The 24,682-nt window shown below is 43.4% G+C and overlaps 1 protein-coding gene across 4 annotated transcripts in view; it reads left to right on the top strand.

Moving 5' to 3' along the window:
* DHRS7B (dehydrogenase/reductase 7B) overlaps nt 1-24,682 on the top strand; it is a 100,153-nt gene that overhangs the window by 11,473 nt on the left and 63,998 nt on the right. For 3 of the 4 annotated variants that reach the window (XM_040357047.1, XM_040357045.1, XM_040357046.1), the window contains exons 2-3: nt 11,316-11,497; nt 17,301-17,416. In XM_040357047.1, the coding sequence (XP_040212981.1) occupies nt 11,316-11,497; nt 17,301-17,416 (298 nt within the window). Of the gene's footprint in view, nt 1-11,315; nt 11,498-17,284; nt 17,417-24,682 lie in introns of those variants that run through there. The other variant, XM_040357048.1, reaches the window with a different exon arrangement.

Below are 24,682 nucleotides of genomic sequence, written 5' to 3'. Positions count from 1 at the left end.
CCGGTCTATATATTTCTTAGTTTCTTGTTCCACCAGAGCTCTATATTCATCCCTTCTTATACTCAGCTTATGAAATATTTCCCTCTTTTGCCCCTGTGATTTATGCTCCTGTTCTAGCCGATATATCTCCTCCCTTAATGTTTTTAATTTACTCGTTCTTATTTTGTTTTTCCTTGCCCCTTCTACAATAAAGATTCCCCTTATATACGCTTTATGGGCCTCCCAAAGGGATGCTCTTGAGATACCCTCCTTGTCGTTCTCCTGAAAATAACATTCCAACTCTTTCTGTATCCTCTCCACTACCCCCTCGTCCCCCAACAGACTCTCATCCAATCTCCATTCTGGTGGTGTGTCTTTTTGTATAGAAGTTTTTATTTTTAAGGTTATAGGGGCGTGGTCTGATAACGTCATGATCTCACACCTTGCTTCTATCACACTGTCCAGAAGTCTGTGGTCGACGAGGACATAGTCGATCCTCGAGTACGTCCCATGCACAGGTGAGAAAAACGTGTAGTCGCGGGCCCTCGGATTGAGGATCCGCCATACATCCACCATTTGATTTTGTGTCATTTGTTTTATCAGTATTTTTAGTTGCTCACGATTTGTCCCCTGTGCACAGGACGTACTATCGAGGCTTGGACTCATACAGAAATTGAAATCTCCCATCATAACTACATGGCCCTCTTCAAATTCTTTTAGTTTTCTCATGATTTTACTAATATATTTAACCGAGTTTACATTGGGGGCGTATACATTAGCTAGGGTATAGATCTCTCCTCCAAGTTTTATTTTCAGGAACAGAAATCTCCCCTCCGGGTCTGTTTGTCTATCCACCAATGTGAATCGGATTCTACGAGCGAATCCAATAGCAACCCCCCGGGATCGCGATGAAATTGTATCCCCATAATACCATATCGGATATTCTGTTGAGTAGAGCTTTATATTGGATTCCAAGGTAATATGGGTCTCTTGAAGATAGGCAATATCTGTTTTATGCTGTGTTAATTCACAAAGAATTTTGTGCCTTTTAATATGGGAATTTAGTCCCTTTACATTATATGAGAGAAACTTGACATCTGTCATATATGTTTTTTTTTTTTTTTTTTTTTTTTAAGTGTTTGGAATATTTTCTTGTGAAGTCGGTCAGATGGTCTCCCTACCCCCTCCCTTTTACCCCCCTCCCCCCCCAGCGCCCCAGCCCCCCCTCCCACCCTCCCCACCCCCGGCCCACACTTGGCCTGGGAGCCTCTGATGGGGGATTTTTCGCCCTCATCCTTGACTCCTCATTCGTGGTGGTGCTCGGGGCACTCCCCCGACTCCCCCCCCCCCCCCCCCCCCCCCCCTCCCCACCCCGAACCCCAACCTCGGGTCGTACAGAGCCCAACTAATCTACCCATTCTGGGAGCTCTGGTGTCGTTAAGTCCATTTTGGAGCAAAATTCATTCAATTCCTCCGGGTGTCTGAGTCGTGCTGTTTTACCTCCTTTGATGCCAATGAGGCACGCCGGAAACCCCCACTGATACCTTACATTTTGTGCCCTCATGAGCTCCAATAGGGGTTTCAAATGCCTTCTCCTGGCCAATGTTTCTTTAGACAGATCAGAGAAAACTTGTAGCTCAATGTCTCTATATCTCAAGGGAGGTTTTCCCCTGAGGCTTCTCCAGATTTCCTCTTTATCCACATAGTTCTTAAAACGTACAATCACATCCCTTGGGCCATATTTTCCTATCTGTTGGGGGTTTCCCACCCGATGTACTCTCTCAATCTTAAGGGGCTTGGATTCTACTGATCTTACTAACAAGGGGTTCAATAGAGTGTTCGTAATGTCCCTGAGGTCTTCATCTTTTTCTTCTACAACCCCTCTAATTCTGAGATTCTGTCGTCTATTACGATTCTCCTGATCCTCCATCCTATATGCCGCTAATCTCTGATTTTCAGTCAGGGCTTTTACTTGCTTTTTCAAGGAGTTTATTTCCTGGTCCTGCTCCTCTATTCTCCTTTCCGTCTCGACCACTCTGTCGCGGAGCCCACCTAGGTCTGCTCTTACCTTGTTAATTTCTGTCTTGATGATGTTTTCCATGGCATTTTCCATCCTCATCAGCATGGCATTCATCTCTGCCTTCGTGGGGGGGTGTGTATCTTGATCTGACTCCCCTACATTATATTGCTCTTGCTCACTTTCAAGTGTCGTTTCACCTCTAGAGCTCTCAACGCTACCTGTTCCTGTACCCTTTTTTGTATCAATCTTTTTTTTTTCAGATTTTTTTGCAAGACCTGGGCTTTTACTATTCCCTTCTTGAGTCATGTATTGTTGTATGGAGCTATTCCCTGAAGTGTTCTTAATTGGTTTTGTAGTACCCCCTCTCGTTGATCTATTCATTTTATTTGTGGGTCTGATTCTCTTCCCCAGTTTGAAACGAAAAAAAAAGAATAAAAGGGGCCACGGGGAAAAGTAAAAAGATAGGGCAGCAATCTAAAGGGCCCCCCTTTACGCCCGATCAGTCCGTTGTTCCAGGTGACCCTGTCTCCTTTCCCTTTTTTTTTTTTCCTTTTCTTCCTTTCTCTCACCCCTCGGGTTAAAAAGCCTGTTTACTTCTTTTAGATTGAGTTCTCCTAGTACGGCCTGATTGTCATTTTACTGGGGAATACCTTCTGTGTTTTACCGAGGATGTTTCCTGTATTACGTCAGCCCTGTTTATCGTGTATGTTCCTGAAGTAATGCAGACGTAAGGATTTTGAAGGATTTTGTAGCTGCGATATCCAAAATTATAGTGCCTCTATGGCCACTATTCAGCAGTAGGGGTCTTTCCTCCAAAAGTCATTACAACAATATCCAGGACACTAAGATACCGTTAAATCCGCTTAATCAGTTCTCGGTAGGGGGTGTTCTCAAATGGGGGGGGGGGGGAATTATAGTTGAGATCCAGCTCCAATCTATCCCCCTGTTTATCTCTACAGGCCCGTCAGAACCGGCAGAGATGCTCCATAAAATTCTGTTCAGTTAGAACATTGGGCCAGAGTCTTACTATATCTAAGGCGGACAGCAGTGCATGGGAGTCACTACCAATGGAATAATGAGTTAATCATAAGTTATTCCAAGTATATAGCTCTCAGATATTCCACTTTTACTTCTCCCTGCACCGAGCTGATGGTATATATTAATTTCAATTTATAGTCGTTCTCCTCCTGTTCACTTCAATTGAACTCTCCCCACTGTTGAACCCCGTAAAAAACTCTGCAGCTAGATATAGTCCATATGTACACATAGATCTCCTTATATGCTATAGTTGAGGATGTTTATGGGGCATGTTCTATGCCTGAGTTTTACTCTCCACAATAAGGGGTCTCCTACTACACATACAGGTTTGCCTCCTGCACTCAGTTCGGCCCGCTATGTTCTAGTGATTACAGTCCCGCCTTGTTATTTGTCTCCATATGTGGAGCTATAAATTTCATTTGGGCTGGTCGACTCATTTATGCCCGCATTTAGCAATCAGAATATTATGCCACTTATATGCTGTGGGGGGGGGGGGGGTTGCAAAGACACCCCTGTTTATGTGGATAACTCTGCTCCCCCTTTTTTTTTATAGCTTCCAGATACTTCCAGATACTCCAGTCAGAAAAACAAAAGGAAGGCTTCTTGCACTGATCCTTTTTGTATCAGCTGGGCTAAGCATTTGACTCCCAGGTTGGGCATACAAGATAGGAGGGGGGGGGGATGAAACCAGGGGGGGGGGGTGCAGCGGGACAGCGCCCGACCCAGCTCGGCTCACTGAGCGTCTCACCCGACCCGGTATATTCAAATCCGCCTGCTGCCGCCGCGCAGTTCTCCTTCCCTGCAGCGCTGCTTCCTCCTTTTCGCGGTTGCTCTCGGCATGTCCTCGGTCAGCATCCAGCTCCGGGTTGGGGTTGGGAGATCCCGCAGCTCCGCGGCGTCCGTCCTTTTGGCCGTTGAGTCTCCGTCTCAGCCGTCGGGGGGGAGTCAGCCTCTCACGCTGACATCTCTCCGATTCCGAGGCTGGGATGATCGAATCTTCGGGTCCCGCCGCCACACGCTACAGCGAGCCAGGGAGCGCTCCGGCACCTCCCACCCTCACACACGTCACGTCCGCATCCACATGGCCGCATCACTTGGTGTCCTAAACTTTTTCTTTACTAACACTTAAGCCCTGTACACACGATCGGTTTGTCTGATGAAAACAGACTGTTTTCATCGGACAAACCGATCGTGTGTGGACCCCATTGTTTTTTTTTCCATAAGTGAAAAAATATAGAACATATTTTAAATTTTTCCTATGGATAAAAAAACCAATGGAAGTCCATCGGTCAAAAATCCACGCATGCTCAGACTGAATTAGGAGACGGGAGCGCTCGTTCTGGTAAAACTAGCGTTCGTAATAGAGATGGCACATTCTGCAAATTATTGCATCGTTTAACTACTTAACCCCCGAACCATATTGCTGGTCAAAGACCAGGCCACTTTTTGCGATTCGGCACTGCGCCGCTTTAACTGACAATTGCGCGGTCGTGCGACGTGGCTCCTAAACAAAATTGGCGTTCCCACAAATAGAGCTTTCTTTTGGTGGTATTTGATCACCTCTGCGTTTTTTAGTTTTTGCGCTATAAACAAAAATAGAGCGACAATTTTGAAAAAAAATTATATTTTTTTACTTTTTGCTATAATAAATATCCCCCAAAAATATATATAAAAAAAAAATAAATTTTCCTCAGTTTAGGCCAATACGTATTCGTCTACATATTTTTCATAAAAAAAATCGCAACAAGCGTTTATTGATTGGTTTGCGCAAAAGTTATAGCGTTTACAAAATAGGGGATAGTTTTATGGCATTTTTCTTAATATTTTTAATGGCAGCGATGAGCGTTTTTTATCGATCCTGCGACATATTGTAGCTAAAATAAACCATAAAACCAAGGGTTCAGTCTACTATTCGCCCCCAAAATGTCAATGATGTTTTAAAATTTTTGTTCAATCACATTCATCCTATTCCTCATAATGTCCAGTTTACTACTACAACATTCCATTATTGCTTGTATCAAGATTTGTGCACTAGCACTTGAGAAAGGAGTAGTATTTTCTGCAACACCACCATGTTTATCCCCTAAGAAAAAAAAAAACAAAAAAAAAAAAACGGTATTATAAATATGAAGGCCTACATCTCTTTACGTGAAGCTGTGGTGACAGACACTGACCTGTTGTGGTGATAATCTCCACCTCTGCTTCCTCCACCTCTCCTTCCTCCACATGCTGAGGTTGGGGTTCCCTCTTTTCTTTCTGTGGTCTGTGCTTCCTAGCCTCCTCTGATTGGTGTCCTCCCAGTCTTCTATCCCCTATGAAAATGAAACAAAAAAGGTATACCCAGCACACAGATATTTGAGGGCAGAAATTGCAAACATTGCTTGGAAGTGGGGTACAATTGTCTGTTTTGGCACAGTTCCAAAATGAACACAAGATTTGGGGATTTTCACAAAGCTGGAATACTGACCTTTTTTGTCACACATGGAGGCAGCTCAAAGTATCCACTGTCGCACCTGTGTGGGACACCCTAAAAAGGTTGTTCTGGTGGGCCACACAGGTGCTCCTGAGTACAGATGTGTAACCAGCTGCTGAGTATCCTCTCCTTTAGGCTGGGTTCACACTACTACACTACTTTTCATCCTACTTTGCTCTGCTACATTGGTCCTACATCCATCCTACTTTCATGAACAGGATACTACTTTGGTCCGACTTCAATGATATTCAATGGGCCTGAAGTAGGATCAATGTAGGACCAAAAGTAGTACAGGGAGCATTTTCAAAGTCGGACCGACTTGTGTAGGACGCTACAAGACGCTCTCATAGGGAAACATTGAACACAGAGCAAAGTAGGATGAAAGTAGTGTAGTAGTGTGAACCCAGCCTTACACTGAATCAAGTTTGCATTTCACATTCTAGTTACAAACACATCATCTAGACAACAATGTTTGTAAAAGTTGACAAATAGGCATGACCACATGTGGTTTACCTGGATCTGCGGAAAACATCGTATTTTTGACGAACGATGTTTACTATGAACGATAAAAAAAAAAAAAAAACTTTGTCCACTAACCTGAAAGTTCCAATTTTCAAAAGTAAAACCAGGCAATCCAAGCACATGGGAAAAAAACATGCAAGAATAAGAATACAATTAGGAATAACATATGAAAAATACTTACTTTTGTCCAGCATTTTCTTGAGCTTCCTATACTTCTCCGGCTCCCTCAGTTAAAGGTCAGACCACCTTTTACGGAGCTGCTCCTTGGATATCCTGGCCCCCAAATTTATGGTAAAGACTCCTCGCCACTTTGTCCATTATTTGTGCCTTCCTCAGATTAGAGGTGTTGTATGGCCCATGATCGCCATCGTAATCTTTCCTCCGCAGTATGTCCACCATCTCATCGAATGACATTAGTTGCCTTGTATCGGTTGGGCCTGGATCGGGACGTTCCCGCCTCCGGGCTTTCCTCGTCGGTCCGGGGTATACCACGCACCTGTGTCACCACGAGAAAGGGCGGGGAATATAGGAAAAAGACCGTCATGGGCTGGCGACGCAAGCGGAGTTTCACGCATTCGCAGGGTATATAATGAGGACGACGTGACTATGTTGGGTGCGCGGAGTAAGGACGTACGGAAGTGCCGAACAACTGAAACAAAGGTAAAAATGAAACTGGGGCTATCAGTGGCCTATACTGATTGATGATATAAAGGCAGGGCCGTCTTTAATGTTGTTTGGACCCTGGGCAAACAAAATCTGGGATAAGATTAGGACAATTTAGGCTGACCTAGTGTTTATGTGTTTTGGATTATCTTGCAGAAAAAAAATGGACAAATTAAGGCAACCTGACATACTTCTTGCTTTCATCGATAAATATTGAGAACTCTCGAAACCTATGGGAGGTCAAGAACACTTTATACCACAACAGTGTGGTACGAAGGGCAACAATTGTTGAATTAGCTGAATATATGAAGACCTGGATCCCAGAGGCAGATTACTCTATGATGAAAAATAAAATGAATAATCTGAGGAATAGCTACAAGCGGTACAAAGAGGTCCACGCTTCACAGAGATCAGGAGCAGCAGCAGACCAGGTACATGTGCCCAAGCTGTAGTACTTCAAACACCTGCGATTTCTGGATAACCAGATAGAAGGCAGGGAATCACTTTCGAGTCTTCCCTCCAACGTTACTTCCACCCTTCCCTCCACCCCTGCAGAGGGTGACTAGGAGCAACCTGAGCTTGAAGAGCTGGATCTCCACATATTTAGCGAGGTATAGTAGTTTACAACATATTTATTGGCCTAGAATTATTGTTGGGAACTAGATGTTTTTATCCCAAATGAAAGAATTAAAAAAATCCTCCTCACGCTGCAGGGACCAGTGAAAAGTGATTCACTGGCTTCAAGCTGCTCTGCCAGAAAACACAGTTTGTTGTTGGAGTACCACAGCTTGGGGACATGTATGACATCTGCTGCTGCTCCCGATTTCTGGGATTTGGGGACCAGACTGTGATCCCAATTAGAGGGACTCCTCAGATTATTAATTTTATTGTCCATCCAATTCATGTCTGCCTTTGGGGTCCAAAGTCTGCATATATTTAGCTAATTTTTCAATTGTTGCCCTTCCTCTTTATTTTGTTTAACCAGAATAAATGGATATTTGATTTAAGTTAAATACTTGCCTATGTGCTTTTCTGGTGAGTAGCCATAACATTCATAAATACAATGTGTAATTAACAAAGGACACCGACCTCCTTCAGGGGAAAAATAAATAAATATCAAGATAATGTTGTTGTGATAACTTTACAAAAAAAATATATATATGTAGATCACCAGAAAATATTAAAAGCCAAAAATAAAAAAAAGGAGATCTTGATTAAAAAAAACAAAAAAAAAACGATTATTCATGAGATCGCAAGCAAATATTAAAGAAATCAGTTTGTCAGAACTCTGTATAAGTATCATCAGCAAAACAACTTCTTTATTCTAGCATTAGACCCCTTTCACACTGAGGAGTTTTTCAGGCGGTACAGCGCTAAATATAGCGCTGCTATACCGCCTGAAAAACTCCTTCACTGCCTACTCAATGTGAAAGCCCGAGGGCGATACGCTGGCGGGAGTGAAAAAAAATCTCCTGTCAGCAGAATCTTTGGAGTGGTGAGAGGAGCGGCATGTATACCGCTCCTTCCCATTTAAAACAATGGGAAACCGCGGCAATACCGCCCGCAATGCGCCTCTGCAGTAGGGCGGTATTAACCCTTTATCGCCGCTAGCGGGGGTTAATACCGCACCGCTAGCGGCCGATTCCCGCGGCAATCCCGGCGGTATAGCACCGCTATTTTTAGCGGCGCTATACCGCCACCGCGGCTCCCGCTCCAATGTGAAAGGGGCCTTAGAAAGAAGAAAACATTGCGCTGCATTAACTGCTTGCCGACCAGCTGCTGCAGTTATATGGCGGCAGGTCGGCTCTGCTGGGCGAGATCACGTAGCTATACGTCATCTCGCCGAGCAACCAATAGGGGCGCGCGCGCCCCCGCTCGCTCCTGACGCCAACGAGCGTGCCCGGCAGTCGCGATCGCTCGTTACAGAGCGAGAACCGGGAGCTGTGTGTGTAAACAGGGGGGAAATGACCTATCGTCTGTTCATACAATGTATGAACAACGATTTGTCATTTCCCCATGTCAGTCCACCCCCCTCCCCCTTTAGTTAGAACACACCCAGGGAACATGATTAACCCCTTCCTCGCCCCCAAGTGTTAACCCCTTCACTGCCAGTGGCATTTTTATAGTAATCAATGCATTTTTATAGCACTGATCGCAATGGTCCCAAAAATGTGTCAAAAGTGTCCGCCATAATGTCGCAGTATCGATAAAAATTGCTGATCGCCGCCATTAAAAATATTAAGAAGAATGCCATAAAACTATCCCCTATTTTGCAAACGCTATAACTTTTGCGCAAACCAATCAATAAACGCTTATTGCGATTTTTTTTTTTTTTTTTTTTTTTTACGATAAATATGTAGACGAATACGTATTGGCCTAAACTGAGGAAAAAAATATTTTTTTTATATATTTTTGGGGGATATTTATTATAGCAAAAAGTAAAAAAATATTCATTTTTTTCAAAATTGTCGCTCTATTTTTGTTTATAGCGCAAAAACTAAAAACCGCAGAGGTGATCAAATACCACCAAAAGAAAGCTCTATTTGTGGGAACGCCAATTTTGTTTAGGAGCCACGTCGCACGACCGCGCAATTGTCAGTTAAAGCGGCGCAGTGCCGAATCGCAAAAAGTGGCCTGGTCTTTGACCAGCAATATGGTTCGGGGGTTAAGTAGTTAAACGATGCAATAATTTGCAGAATGTGCCATCACTATTACGAACGCTAGTTTTACCAGAACGAGCGCTCCCGTCTCCTAATTCAGTCTGAGCATGCGTCTTCAGGACGCCTTGCGGAGTCGCCCCTAATGTTTTGCCGCCTAAGTGTAACATTTATTCTTTTAATAAACTTTGTATACGTTTAACGCGCTATGTGGAGCCATTGTTGTCTCTTGCATGTCAGGCATACACGCTGGTGATCCACAACTAATATTGGCTGATATTCATAGCTGTAAGGCTGATTTTGTCTGAGCTGCGTGGCTGAAGTGAGAACCTTGACTACATGCTTTAATGATCCCCTGTCATGTGGGATCCTGGTAAGCTGGTAAGGAGCCATTTCTATTGATTTGGTGGAGGATCATCACTTTTTTGGACACTTTTCTGGGGAGGTTCCCTGGGATGGCTCGGCCGTGGGCACCCGATGGGCTCTTTTAACCACATACTGTATGTAGGAGTGACAGATGTAAGACCCAGCAGGTCCTTTAAAGAACTCCTCCGCAAATTCCGCTGGGTGTTCCCCCTCAGGTAGGCCAAGGACTCTAATATTGTCTGAGTCTGTTTTCGGTATCGTCAGATTTCGCAACGAGGGCCTGCACTGTGCGATGTAATTCGGCAATGGAGGTGACTTGGGTAGTGGTGAGATCCTCAGTAGCCGAGAGTCTCGATTCAGACTCGGTCATCCTCCCCCTGATTTTGTCTAAGTCGTTCCTTATCAGGTTGCATTCTTCAGCAAGGTGATCTATGCGCATCAGTAGTGAGATTCTGCTCTGTTCAATTGCTGCAAGGATCATGGTGGTAACATTTTGCAGTAAGGGAGCTGATGTCATCACCACTGGAGCGTCCCCGGGCTCCATCTCCAATTCGGCCTGTAGCCTCCCGACCAAAACGGTCGCAGCGAGGGGGAGGTCAGCGGTTTCTGCTGCGGAGTGGTCCTAGCCGACTTAGGATGCGTCCTTTTTTTTTTTTTTTTTTTTTTAGGGCATCTGCGCTGGGGAAGACACGGGGGGGGGGGGGATCCACAGAGCCCGTGCACAGGGTATCGGTTGCAAGGGGGCAGGCGATAACCTGATTCGGTTGCGACCAGGTTACCTCTGTCGGAGCAGGTAGTCAGGTGTGGCTCAGCAGTCCTCCCTCACCCGGCAGGAAAATGGACAGGAGGGCAGAGATATGGGAACTGTGCACCCAGGCCTGGGATGTGTGGAAGCCCAAGCAGTTCAGCTTGATGGGGCCCGGGAAAATGAGGGCCGTCAGCAGGCCGCGGCCAGCTCCAGCAGGTAGTGTCAACCCAGCGGCTGTGCTATCATTGGCAGGAGGGGAGGCGGTGATGGGATGGCAGGCCTGTCCGTGTTCCGGAGCCCCGGATGGGGGATCTCACCACCGCGAGTCCCAAGCTGGCAAGATGGTATACTATACAAAATGTATAGTTTTATTTTTTTCAATATTGTCAATCTTTTTTTTGTTTATAGTGCAAAAACTAAAAACAAATGCCACCAAAAGAAAGCTCTATTTGTGGGGAAAAAAAGGAAATAAATTTTGTTTGGTAAAACCATTTAGCACAACCGTGCAATTGTCAGTTAAAGCGATGCAGTGCCGTATCGCAAAAAATGGCCTGGTCAGGAAGGGGAAAAATCATTCCGGGGCTGAAGTGGTTAAATATAATGCACAATACTGGTAAACTTTTACTTTAAATGTAATTGTAATGCCTTATATTATCTGCAGTTATGGCATCCATACAACTTGAAGTACAGTATATAAAAAAATTATAATAATTATATATTTATATGCTTTTATAAAAGTGTCCTTTTTTGTACACGTGTTTTCCCTCAAATTGTATTATTTAGCAATTATTATTGTCGAAGAATCGTGGTATTTTTAACCTAACGTGTTTTTTATTTATTTTTTAACAGAAAGGGCCTTTCTCGCTCTAAGTTCAGGCTGATGGACTTGACATCATGGGTGATCATTCCTTTCCTTATTGGCAGTATTGGAATCTATAGTCTGTTCAAAGTCTTACAGAAGTTACGTAGCAGTGCTTATGTCCAAGATGCCGTGGTCGTTATCACAGGTGCCACCTCTGGCCTGGGCAAAGGTAAACATGTGAACAGAGATTTTTATAGCTTGTTCTGGGCCCCCTGGGGATTAAAAATGATTTCTAATGATGATTCTTTAAATTCAAGCAGAATGCACCTGAAAGCATGCTGCATGTTCCTATTTACACAAGCCCAAGAAGAGAGAAAACAACTGAGAAAACTAGTAAAGCCCCTTTCACACTTGTATAACTTGTCCTGCGACTTGGGACTGCAAAAATGCATGACAAGTCGTTCCCCATGATCTCCAATGACAACCATTCATAGTAGTACAACTTTAATTTGTTCCAACTTCAAAGTAGTCCCTACACTACTTTGGTCCCACTTTGATGTGAGTTACACAGGCATTCCCTGAAATTGCGTCAAAATCACGTGACTTTGAAGTTGCGGTAGTGTGTAAGGGGCCTTAATGGCTGCACACCACCACAGAGCTGATGCAAAACGGATACTTTATTATCTTCACAGTCGAGAGCAGTATAGGACAAGTTGTTGACACGTTTCACATTCAAATCACATGCTTTTTCATAACGGAGAGAGTAACAGGAGCACAGCTATTTAAATATATAACCAAATCTCTACACACCTGGGTCGATTTATGCTTTTAGCCCCTCCTGCCGACCATCTTGACACAATCCTTTTAACATCATTAATTGGTAAGCTGACATACCAAAAGAAAATTGTAATATAAAAGGAAAAAATACTTTTAATGTAAAAGAAAAGAGACCACAAAAAATAAAGATGAGAATAAAAAGACTATCACACACACGAATAATACCACCCAATAAGCTTTTTATTTATTTTTTTGAGTAAAAAATCTGCAATTTAAATAGATGGATAAATGGAGGATATACATTGCTCAACAGTGGGCTAGAAACATTTAAAGACAAATACACTATTTGTATTGCTGATTTTTAATAATAATAATTTAAAAAAAAAGCCTATTGGGTGGTATTACTCACCCTCAGCAGTCGGATTGGACCCATAGATGGGACTACTGCACTAGTGTGTAGTAGTGTTTTTATTGTCTTATTCTGACTATATTTGTATTTGATTTTGCTAATGTTGGTTCATGATTGTTTTTATATATTTATCTTCCTTTTTTTATTCACCTCATTATTTTTATTTTTTTGTATAATCGGTTTTCTTTTGGTATGTCTGTCTACTAATTCATGATTTTAAATGATTGTACCAAGAAGGTAAGCAGGAGGGGTTTAAGAACTTAAATCGACACAGGTGTGCAGCCACTTGGTTATATATTTAAATGGCTATGCTCCTGATACTCTGTTATGAAGAGGCACTTAATTTGAGTGTGAAACACATCAACAGCTTGTTCTGTACTGGCTGTGAAGATATTAACCACTTGCCGACCGCTTCATGCACTTATACATCGGCAGAATGGCTCCTGTGGGGAAAGCAACGTACCTGTACGTTGCTTTGAAAATCCCTGAGCTTTGTGCCTGCGGGACCCACAGACTCTGTCAGCTGGTGTCCTGGGATCATGTCACGGAGCTGCAGAACAGGGGGGTGCCTGTGTAAACAAGGCATTTCCCTGTCCTGTCTAGTGACAGTACACTGATCTACTGCTCCCTGTGATCAGGAGCAGTGATCAGTTTCCTGTCACTGGTAGCCCAGCCCCGCCACAGTTAGAATGACTCCCTAGGACACACTTAACCCCTTCCTCGCCCCTAGTGGTTAACCCCTTCCCTGGCAGTGTCATTTACACAGTAATCGGTGCATTTTTATAGCAGTGATCGCTGTATAAATGACAATGGTCCCAAAATAGCGTCAAATGTGTCTGCCATAATGTTGCAGTCACGATAAAAATCGCAGATCGCCACCGTTGCTAGTAAAAAAAAAAAAATCTTAATAAAAATGGCACAAACTATCCCCCTATTCTGTAGATGCTATAACTTTTGCGCAAACCAAATCAATATACGCTTATTTATTTTTTACCAAAAATAGAGTAGAAGAATACATATCAACCTAAAATGAGAAAGGAATTCATTTTTTTATACATATTTTTGGGGATATTTATTATAGCAAAAAGTAAAAAATATTGCTTTTTTTTTTCCAAAATTGTTGCTATTTTTTTTTTTTTTTTGGTTTATAGCGCAAAAAATAAAACCTGCAGAGGTGATCAAATACCACCAAAAGAAAGCTCTGTTTGTGGGAAAAAGAACGTAAAATTTTTTTTTTTGTGTGCAACGTCGCATGACCATGCAATAGTCAGTTAGAATGATGCTGTGCCGAATCGCAAAAAATGGCCCGATCATTGGGCAGCCAAATTCCCCCAGGCTGAAGTGGTTGAAGTAACCGTTTTGCATCAGCTCTATGTTGGTGTGCGGCCATTTACTCTTTTCTCTTGGTATATGCAGTGACTAGCCGGAGCGGGCAGCCACATGGGACTGTACCTAAGTGACTCACCTGAGCAGTATACGTACCTCATTTGAGAGCGAAGATAACTACAAGAACTTGATAGCATTGTATTTGCACATTTTTTCTAAAGTTTTTATTTTTTACTAGCAGAATGTTTCTATGACCGTCTCCAAAGGAATAGATGTGTGCATAGATATTTGTAACCTCTTAAATGTTGTATAGACCATAAAGAGATGTTTTATTCAAAGTGTATCTAGACTCAAATTTTTTTATTTTTTTTTATCTAAATTCAGAACCTTGATTTGCCCTGGCGACCACTGTCACCAGGGCTGAAAGTCAGAGATAATCCAACATTTTTTTGAGTTATTGCCAGATCATGAATGAATAGGAATAATCTTTTAATGGGTCTTTGGTTCATCAGTTTTCCTCCACCTTTCTGCTTTATCTTCCTAATGGTGCACAGGAGTGTTCATTTTGTTGACAAAAACATTTAGTTGACTAAATTAATACTATTTTAGTCGACTAAAATACGACTAAAACTAAAATGACATTTTAGTCATAAGACTGAAACTAAACACTGGTCTATAGTGCATGTTCATACCTCAATACCATAAATAATAACATATTCGATTTTTCACTCCAGAAGTATATAATGAGTTGGGAAATTGTAGAGAAATGTTAATGAATGCATTACAATTTAATTACACCTATTAGATCTTAGACGACTTAAATTAGTTTTAGAAATCAAAATAGAGATTTATATGTTTACCATATACAAATCTTTACTTCAGCTATGATTTAACTGGTCTGTAGAACTGTAGGTCTGTTTTACATTAAGTTTATGATATATATATATATATATATATATATATATATATATATATATATATATATATATATATATATATATATATAATCTGTGCAATTACCATACATACACAGCTGTGTTATGTGAGTGGGTAGGTTTACCATCTAGCCGTGTGGTTTCAATAACACACGACTATAGCTATATGTATGTGTTTATATTAGGGACACATGCCCCTGTATACATAGAACAGCATGTTCACATTTCTACCACTAATGAAAATGCGTTCACATACATATCTCCATACACCGACATATACATGGCTGAATTATGTCCAGCAGCGCATTAATTAACTGACATAGTTGCGAATTCCATAATTTCCTATCTCTGGTTCCGTACACTCATACCACTGGGCCCTACACCATTATTATTATTATTATTATTAACACATCGTATTCACTAGGGTTGTCCCGATACCACTTTTTTAAGTACCGAGTACAAGTACCGATACTTTTTTTTCCAAGTACTCGCCAATACCGATATTTTAATCTCATGTGACAGCGGCACATGTGTCCAGTATTTTTTTTTATCTTTAACAAATTGTTTTTTATTTCTATTTTTTTAAAAAAAAAAAAATTATAATGCTTTCTTTTTTTAAGGGGGGGGGGGGGGTGTGGACAGTGTCAGTGTGTTTTTTATTTTATTTTTTTATTCTTTATTTTATTTTTTATTTTCAGCCCTGTTGGGGGGCTTTGGTGAGATATCAGGGGTCTTAACAGACCTCTGACATCTCCCCTTTGAGACAGGGAAAGGGACTAAGGACACATGTTCCCCAGTCCCTTTCTCAGCAGCATCAGCTGCGCTGAAAATGAATGTAGAGAAGACGGCATCTTCTCTTCATTCATAAACTGAAACATTGTAATCACAGTTTACGATGTTTCAGTTATGTGAATAGACAGAGTCAGTGATCACTGACTCTGTCCATTCGGAGCAGTAAGGAGCCGGATTTACCGTCTCCTACCCCGCTCTCCATCCTGACATTTCCAGGGGGTGGAGGAGGAGCACGGAAGGGGAGAGATGCACGGCGGGATACACGGAGGGAGAGAGAAACACACGAAGGGAGAGAGAAACACACGGGGGGACACGGGGGTGAAGAGAGAAGCGGAAAAGTTACTTTTAAATCTATACAGCGGTGATTGGTGCTTGTAACTTCCCCACGCAGTAGGGGAGATCACCGCCGACAGTACAAGTATTGGGTGAAGCATCGGGAGCATTTGCCCGAGTACAAGTACTCGGGCAAATGCTTGGTATCGATACCGATACTAGTATCGGGACAATCCTAGTATTCACACACATGTAGGGAGCGGGGTCCCCATATAGACGGCATAACACAATGATTTAAAGTTTAACTCAATCCATCTGTGGGTACACACCTTATACCCATACAGATGGCATAATATAATTTAAAATGTAATCCATCTGTAGGTATACACCCATGAGATGTGTTGCATGTTAACGCTCACTAGTTACTCCAATATCTATAAGGTGTTAATATTATGCAGTTGTCCATACACGCCCATATGGATCCCACCCTTCCATGTGCTCACCACCCAGCTAAATATATATAATTGGATGAGTTAGGAATAAATAAAATTCACTCATTTGTTTGTGATAAATGGACACGGTCACACATATTTACTTTTTTTACTTATCCATTTATTTCCATGTTATTTAACCTTTCTACATACTCACTATTTAAATATATACACATTCACTTTTAAATGGGTACATAGAGGCTTGTGTGTGTGTGTGTGTGTGTGTGTATACATACACATATTTATATCACATTATACTTTCCTTTTCACGATTTAGATTTATTCATTTAGTCTTATTATATATTTCACATATATTTTCACACATAGAATCGATTATGCCACATTATATAATCACATTTGCTGTTTAAGACTGGTTTGTGTTCACAGAATGTGTTGAGATTTCAGGTGATCAATTGAATTCAATTGATCAAACAATTAAAGCGGAAGTAAACCCATCCATAAAACAGTTTAATTTCCAAAAATTTAACATTCCAATTGGTTGTACTCTCAACCAAACTGTCAAACCATCCAATGGCTGGTGTCTTAACTGATCACATGTGCAGCATCATGGCAGTTGTAGAATAAACATAGGCAAAGATGGCAGCTTCCCTGGCTGAAAATGATGGGATGGTTTACTTACACTTTAAGCAAATTTTCTGGTCACATGGTCCAAAAGGAAATGGTATTTAGTCTACTAAAATCTACTGGAGATTTAGTTGACTAAATACGACTAAAACAATTGCAGAAGACAAAAATGGAACTAAAACACCATTTTAGTCCCAAGACTAAATCAAAATTTGCTGCCAAAATTAACACTGGTACACAGGTGGAAAAAAAACAGGGGAGTTTAGCTGTTCCTGTTCTATCCAAAATAGAGGTTGAGGAGGAAACGTTTTGGCTTAAAGTATACTTCATCTTGCCCATATTTTTTTTTCTTTTTTATTGGGTCTTCCATATGATATAAACATTTACAATAAAATGTGTTGCCGTGTACTTTGTGACAATTCTCATAGCTTCTGTTCCATCCAGAATGTGCGAAAGTATTTTACAAGGCTGGTGCTCAGCTTGTTTTATGTGGACGTAGTGAAGAAAGACTTAAGGACCTAATAAATGAACTGAGTCGAATGCCAAAAGGTACCATACAAGTAAGTGTATCTTTTTTAAATTATAGTTTTATGTTTTTAATTAGTTTAAAGTGGAGTTCCACCCAGAAAAAAAAATGTTCACAAAAAATCCTAAAAAAAATAAATAGAAAAACGTTTTATACTACTCACCCGAAATACCTGTTGCTATGCGGAAGTCCGTAATCTGCCTCTTCCATAACTGCGGTTTGTCTTCTTCTGCATCCCCTTCTAATGAATGGGGAGCGCTGCTTTCTGGGAACTGTGTGTAATCCCAGAGAGCAGCCGCCCATTCACAAGTCTGCGCGAGACTAGCACATGCGCAGTAGGAAACCGACGGTGAAGCCGTAAGGCTTTACTGCCTGTCTACCTTAGTGTGAATGGCGGCGCGGGACCTGCACCAATCGAGAGATCGGCATAGGGGGGGCCCCCATCAGCGTGTTCGAGTAGGACACTGTTAGTAGCTGCTGACTTTAAAAATAAATACATTTGTGGGTGGAATCCCGCTTTTAAGTAACAAGGCCAGCTATATACAGTACTTTTATTGTTTGTTTTCTGGTCTAGGAAAGAAAAATCTAGACAGCTGTTCATTCTTGCTGGTGCTGAAAGTTCAGATCCTTATTCAAAATTATTCTCTCTTATTTTATTTTATTTTATTTTATTTTAATGATCACGCAGCAGTGGAGTAACTGAAATTGAATAGTGATATTTGCTCCCCCTTATTAATGAGCCTCCAGAGTCTCTTGTATTTTGTGAAGGAGCTTTAAAGCACATCTCATCTAAATATCAAACAACAATTTAATATTTTGTAGTTTACCTGTGTTGGCTGCGTTATTTACCTCTTGTGCTAATAACCTTTTCAGCAAGGAAAAAACTAAATGCTTGTGACTATATGTAATTAAAAAAATATGGCTCTCCTTGTTTACATATTTAATTTCAAATTCTATGTCGTTTATGATGGTAACCAAGCAGCTTCTTTCTTAAATTTTTAGCCTAGGTTCATACTGTGAACCACATTCCTGAGCAAATCACAAGTGTTTCTGTGCGGTGCAATTTGAATCCATTCATTTTTGATGGCTCAAATTGCTCTGCATCAGAAAGTTGCAGGCACCTTTTCTCTTTTCGTCCATGGACGGACACGGCCTCCTTAAATCTTGACTTGTGGGTTATGTTCCGTCTATTTGGAGGGGATTAGGCAGACATGTTAGATATTTAAATACATGTAACTTTAACAGATATTGAAAGAGATGGACAGGATCTAGTTAGCCTAAATCAAATTACATATAGCGCGCACCTCATCCTGAAAAGTATTAAGCGAAAAATATGGACAACGGTGCTAAATATAGACAATTGTAACAAATAGTTTTTAATATTTTATTAAAAATATCATAGGAAATTGATACAGTACAAAACACAGAAAAGTTGTTTAAAAACACATTATATTGAACATGCGTTTTCCGGGTCGCTGGCATTATGGAGTCAGTAACTGGCCTTTCTTCCCCAAACACTCCAGAGGCAACAACTGGTGCCCCTGCACTTGCGGTCCCCATGGAGACTTTGTCGGCAGTCCTGGAGTCCTTTGTTGCCAGGGTGGATGCGGCATGCGAAAGGGGGGTCAAAAGCGCCCCCTCCCTCCGCCATCTATAGGGGAATGCTCTGACTCAGATTCAGGCCTGGCTGCTGCACAGGACCCCGGTTCTGGAGTGTCAGAGGATGCGGACCAGGACCTCCCTGGTGAGGAAGATCCTTTGTTTGGGTCAGCGCAAGACAGGGCACTTGTAAGTGCACTTATCGGTGCTGTGAGGGACTCTCTCAAGCTGGAGGATACAGCTGAGACTTCCACGGAGGGGTCTGTCTTTTGAGTCACACAAATCGAACTGCTCCGTTAAAGTTTTTTCCTATGTATCTTTCATTGATAAGTTCATAGATAAGGAATGGGAACGGCCGCAGAAGTCCTTTGTGGTCCCTCGCATGGCAGTCCGTTATCCTTTTGAAAAAATGGACCTCTCCTTCGGTCGTTGACCCCCCCGGTCTCTCGACTAAAAGTAGCAACTCTCTCGGTAGAGGGGACCCCTGCTTTTAAAGACCCTACTGATAGGAGGGCCAAAGCGGTGAGCCGTTCACCATGCTGGGGTCAGCGTTGCGGCCTATCTTGGCTGCAACTTTGGTGTTTCAGACACTTACTGAATGTGCAAAGATTTTGCGCCAGACAGTGAAGGAGCATTAGCTTCCCCCAGAGTTTGTAAAGCTGGCCGACCAGTTGATACAGGGCCTTGTGTATGTCTGTGATGCGGCCCCCTTGATCTTTAGAGCCTCTGTATCTGCGGTAGTTTTGCGCCGCCTGATGAAGCTGAAATGCTGGTCAGCTTCCAAGAAAACGCTGGCAGATTTGCCTTTCAAGGGTGGGAGGCTTTTTGGTACCTCGCTGGATGACATTATTAAGGATGTCACGGGGGGTAAGAGCACTCTTCTCCCTCAGTCCACTAAGGGGAGGGAGCCGCGCCATAAGCCAGGCCCCTCCTATTCCGCGCAGAAGCGGTATTTTCGTCAGTCAGGGTCAGCCGGCAGATCCTCCCAGACTGACAAAGGTCCAGCTGGGGGACAGAAGCGTCCCTGGGCTGCGCAAGCCAAACAAGCCGGCTAGCAAGCCGGCTACTGCATGAAGTTTTGCCCCTGCCCGACTCAAGGGTGGGGGGGTGGCTTCGAGGGTTTGCAGCTCGGTGGACCTCCCTGCTCTGACCAGTGGGTCTGCGAGGTGGTCACTTTGGGGTACAAGATCGAGTTTCTTTCTTGTCCTCCAAACAGATTCTTTCCCTTAAATCTTCCTCTCCTTCCGGCTTGTCAGTCTGCCTTAATGGGAGCTGTACAAGACTTGCTCAGGTGCGGGGTAATTTTACCTATACAACTGGAGGAAAGGTTTCAGGGATCCTATTCGAATCTGTTTTGTAGTCCCAAAGAAGGACGGAGTCCGTCCAATCTAGGTCCTTAAGGCCCTCAATGGCGCCAGGCACCAGAGATTTCTGCGCTTTGCGATCGGCATAGACCACTATCAATTTGTGGCTCTTCCCTTTGGCCTAGCGTCGGCACCAAGAGTCTTCACCAAGGTGCTCGCCCCGATTCTGGCTTTGCTGAGACAGCTAGGAATCGCTATCGTGGGCTACTTGGACGATCTTCTTCTGAGAGCTGCATCTGGCTCAGAATTAGAGGAGGACGTGTCTTTAGTCAGTCGGACCCTCCGGAAATTTGGTTGGGTGTTGATCGTTCAGAAGTTGGTGTTGATACCAACTCCGCATCTGGAGTACCTAGGTTTGATTCTAGACTCCTCGGAGGTGAGAGTCTTCCTTTCCTTGGAAAAGTTGCAGACACTCCAGACCGCGGTGAAGTTGTTAAAGTCCCGCAAATGGTCGTCTCTCCATTTTTGCATGAGAGTCCTGGGCCTCATGGTAGCCTCCTTCGAGGCAGTACCTTATACCCAATTCCACACTTGAGCCTTGCAGAAGGAGATCCTGTCCGAATGGAACAGATCTCCATTGTCTCTGGATCGTCGGGTTCAGGTAATTCACCTGGTCAGGGATTCTCTGAGTTGGTGGCTGAGATCCCCGGCTCTTCAGTCCGGGAAGTCGTTTCTTCCTTTCCAGTGGACGATGATCACAACGCATGCCAGCCTCACAGGTTGGGGGGGGGGGTATGGGGAGTCCAGGGTCGCTGGACTCCGGACGAATCCAGCCTGCCGATCAATGTACTAGAGCTTCGAGCGATCAGGCTGTGTCTCTCCTCGTGGTCGCAGAGACTACAAGGACGTCCAATATGGGATCCAATCGGACAACACCATGGCGGTGTCTTGCGTCAATCATCAGGGAGGGACACTGAGCTTGGCTGCTGCGTCGGAGGTCGCTCACATCCTGAGGTGGGCGGAAAGGAGCGTGCCAGCTCTATCAGCCGTTTACATTCCGGGCGTAGAAAACTGGCAGGCGGACTATCTGAATCGCCAGACGCTGGACCAGGGGGAATGGTCGTTCCATCCGGATGTGTTCCAAGTCCTTTGCCGGAGGTGGGGCACGCCGGACGTGGATCTACTGGCTTCTCGACTCAATCGCAAGGTGTCGAGGTTCGTGGCCAGTTCCAGAGATCCCTGGGCAGACACGTCAGATGCGTTGGTGGCCCTGTGGGGTCAGTATTGACTAATTTATGCTTTTCCCCACTGAAGTTGCTTGATCCTCTGCTCCGTAGAGTGGAGGCCGAGGGGATCTCGGTGATTCTAATCACCCCGGATTGGCCCCGGCGTCCCTGGTATGCCGACCTCGTGCAGCTAGTGGCGGATGCACCTGGCGTCTGCCAATGCGGGAGGACCTTCTGTCTCAAGGTCCCATACTTCATCCTGCTTTACAGTCGCTGGCTTTAACGGCATAGCTATTGAAAGCCAGGTACTAAGGGACCGAGGTCGGATTCGGTCATTTCAACCATGCGGAGGGCACGAAAATCGTCTTCCTGGAAGATCTACCATCACACTTGGAGGGCCTACATCTCTATGCGAAGAGATAGAGTGGCGTCCACAGGCATATTCGGTTTCCAGGGTCCTGCTGTTTTTACAGTGTGGAGTGTATCAGAAACTTGCCTTATGCACCATTAAGGGACAGATTTCAGCCTTGGCTGTTTTCTTTCAATGACCCTTGGTGACCCATTCACTGGTGGGTACGTTTGTACAGGGGGTTCGACATGTGATTTCCCCCAATTAGACCACTGCTTCCTCCATGGGATTTGAATCTGGTGCTCTCACCTCTTCAGGAACCTCCCTTTAGATAACATCAGAGAAATTCCTCTCTTGACACTATCTCAGAAGGTGGCTTTTCTAGTGGCCATTACATCTGTCAGACGAGTTTCTGAGTTGGCGGCCTTGTCTTGCAAGTCACCATTCTTGGTCCTCCATAAGGTGGTTTCAGCTTTTCACCTAAATGAGGACATTGTACTTCCATCCTTGTGTCCTCGGCTGTCGCATCCCATAGAGGCTGCGTTACATACTTTGGACGTGGTACGTTCTCTGCCGGTGTACCTGTTTGATATGGCTCTGTTTCGGAGGTCAGACTCACTGTTTGTGGTGGTGTCTGGTCCGCAGATGGGCCTAGATGTCTCGTCTGCCACCATTTCTCGGCGCATTCGACCAGGGCAATTGGTGACTCCTGGGCTTTCCGACATCAAGCGTCTGTCTCACAGGTGTGTAAGACGGCGACTTGGTACACTTTTTTTCAAATTTTACAAGGTCGATGTGAGTGTGTATCTTCGGATGCTTCCTTCGGCCGCAAGGTTTTGCAGGTGGCTGTTTGAGGTTGCACCTCCTCCGTTGAGTAGTTCTGCTCGTTTTGGATGAAGTTAGTTTTGATTGCTGTTCCCACCCATCGTTTTTTTGACACTGCTTGGGGACGTCCCACAAGTAAAGATTTAAGGAGGCTGTGTCCGTCCATGGACGAAAAGAGAAAATAGGATTATTTTGTACTCGCCGTAAAATCCTTTTCTCTGTCGTCCATGGACCGACACGGCACTCACCCCTCTTTTTAAAGGGTCACTAAAGGAATTTTTTTTTAGCTAAATAGCTTCCTTTACCTTACTGCAGTCCTGGTTTCATGTCCTCATTGCTCGTTTTTGCTCTGATGTTGCTGTAAAACTGCTCTGTTCTGGACACTTCCTGGTTGTCTGGCTCCGTATGAAAAAAGTCATGGGAGAGTTTAGTTTCATTTTCCTAGCCATGACTCTCTATGGCACTGTCCAGCACAGAGGCATAAAATAACATGCAAACACTAAACTACTTTCAGTTTTGTTTTTGCATCTAAGAGGCACATTATATGATTGATTTTTATCTATTTTTAATCGTTTTTAAAAGGAATCAGTTAACTATTATGTCTCTATACCCTGTAAACAGTCATTTCAACAAAAACATTTTTTTCCTTTAGTGATCCTTTAAGTTTGTAATGCTTTTTGACGAACTGCCGCCCCCGAGGGACCGCCCCCTGGGCGGGGCTGTTCAACTCTGTTAAATACATGTAACTTTAACATGTCTGCCTAGTCCTCTCCTAATAGACAGAACATAACCCACAAGATTTAAGGAGGCTGTGTCCCTCCATGGACGACGGAGAAAGGGATTTTATGGGGAGTACAAAAAATCCTATTTTTTATTTATTTTTGTTGCACTGTAATCGGATCGCATAGGTGTTTATACCCATGTGTTTGCAACCTGTTTTTGCGGTGTCAATGCCTTTTCATTGACACCTGCAGCAGATCGCAGAACACAGTACAATTGAGGTGTGGGAAACCTACATGATTCTCTGCGTTTCCCACACTGCATCAGTGTGAACCTGGACTCAAAGCTTACCTGAACAATCTGAAGATTCTGGTAAAAGCTCCCACTGTGTAGAAAAGACGCATGTATTGAAATATTTACAAGCCAAACCGATTGGCATGTTTATCTAAAACGCTAAAGCGATTTTTTTTCTTTCTTACATGCTTACTGTAAAGTAAACTGGTAAACCTAACAAAAATGCAAAAAAGAGAATTTTTTTTATAAAAATCATAAACGTTTCTCTATCTCAAAATATAAACAAACATGAGGGAAACATTTTTGCATAAATAGTATATACATATACTACTGTGCAAAAGTTTTGGCAGGTGTGAAAAAAATGTGGTAAATTAAGACAGTTTTTGAAGTAACTTGGCAGGTAGGTTGTCCCAGACATCTTAGAAATCTTCTGAGGATGCCCTAAATCCTTCTGTCGTTTTCATGTAATCCCAGACAGACTCTGTTAAGATCAGGGCTCTGTGGGGGTCAAACCATCACTTCCAGGACTTCTTGTTGCTCTTTACGTTAACTACTTGAGGCCCGCGCTATAGCCGAAAGACGGCTTCAGCTCGGACCTGAATATCCAGCAGGACGTCATTTGACGTCCGCCCCTTTGCTCGTTCCCCGTGCACGCTCCCGAGTGCACAGCGGGGAAATTCTGTGCTGGCCGTGTCCCTTGGACACAGCCAATCACGGAGTGGCCGTTTGGTATGCGATCTTTGCGTCCAATGAGAGATGATCTCAAATCTAAACATATGAGATCATCTCTCATTGCCGGCTCACACAGAGACAGCGTCCTGTCAGGGAGAGAGGAGACCGATCTGTGTCCCTTGTACATAGGGAAACAGATCGGTCACCTCCCCAAGTCAGTCCCCTTCCCCCACAGTTAGAACACTATTCAGGGTACACATTTAACCCCTTCCTCACCCCCTAGTGTTAACCAATTCAATGCCAGTCACATT

This window comes from Rana temporaria, chromosome 6, assembly GCF_905171775.1.
Source record: "Rana temporaria chromosome 6, aRanTem1.1, whole genome shotgun sequence".
NCBI lineage: Eukaryota > Metazoa > Chordata > Amphibia > Anura > Ranidae > Rana > Rana temporaria.
This window is presented reverse-complemented; position numbering and strand designations above follow the sequence as displayed.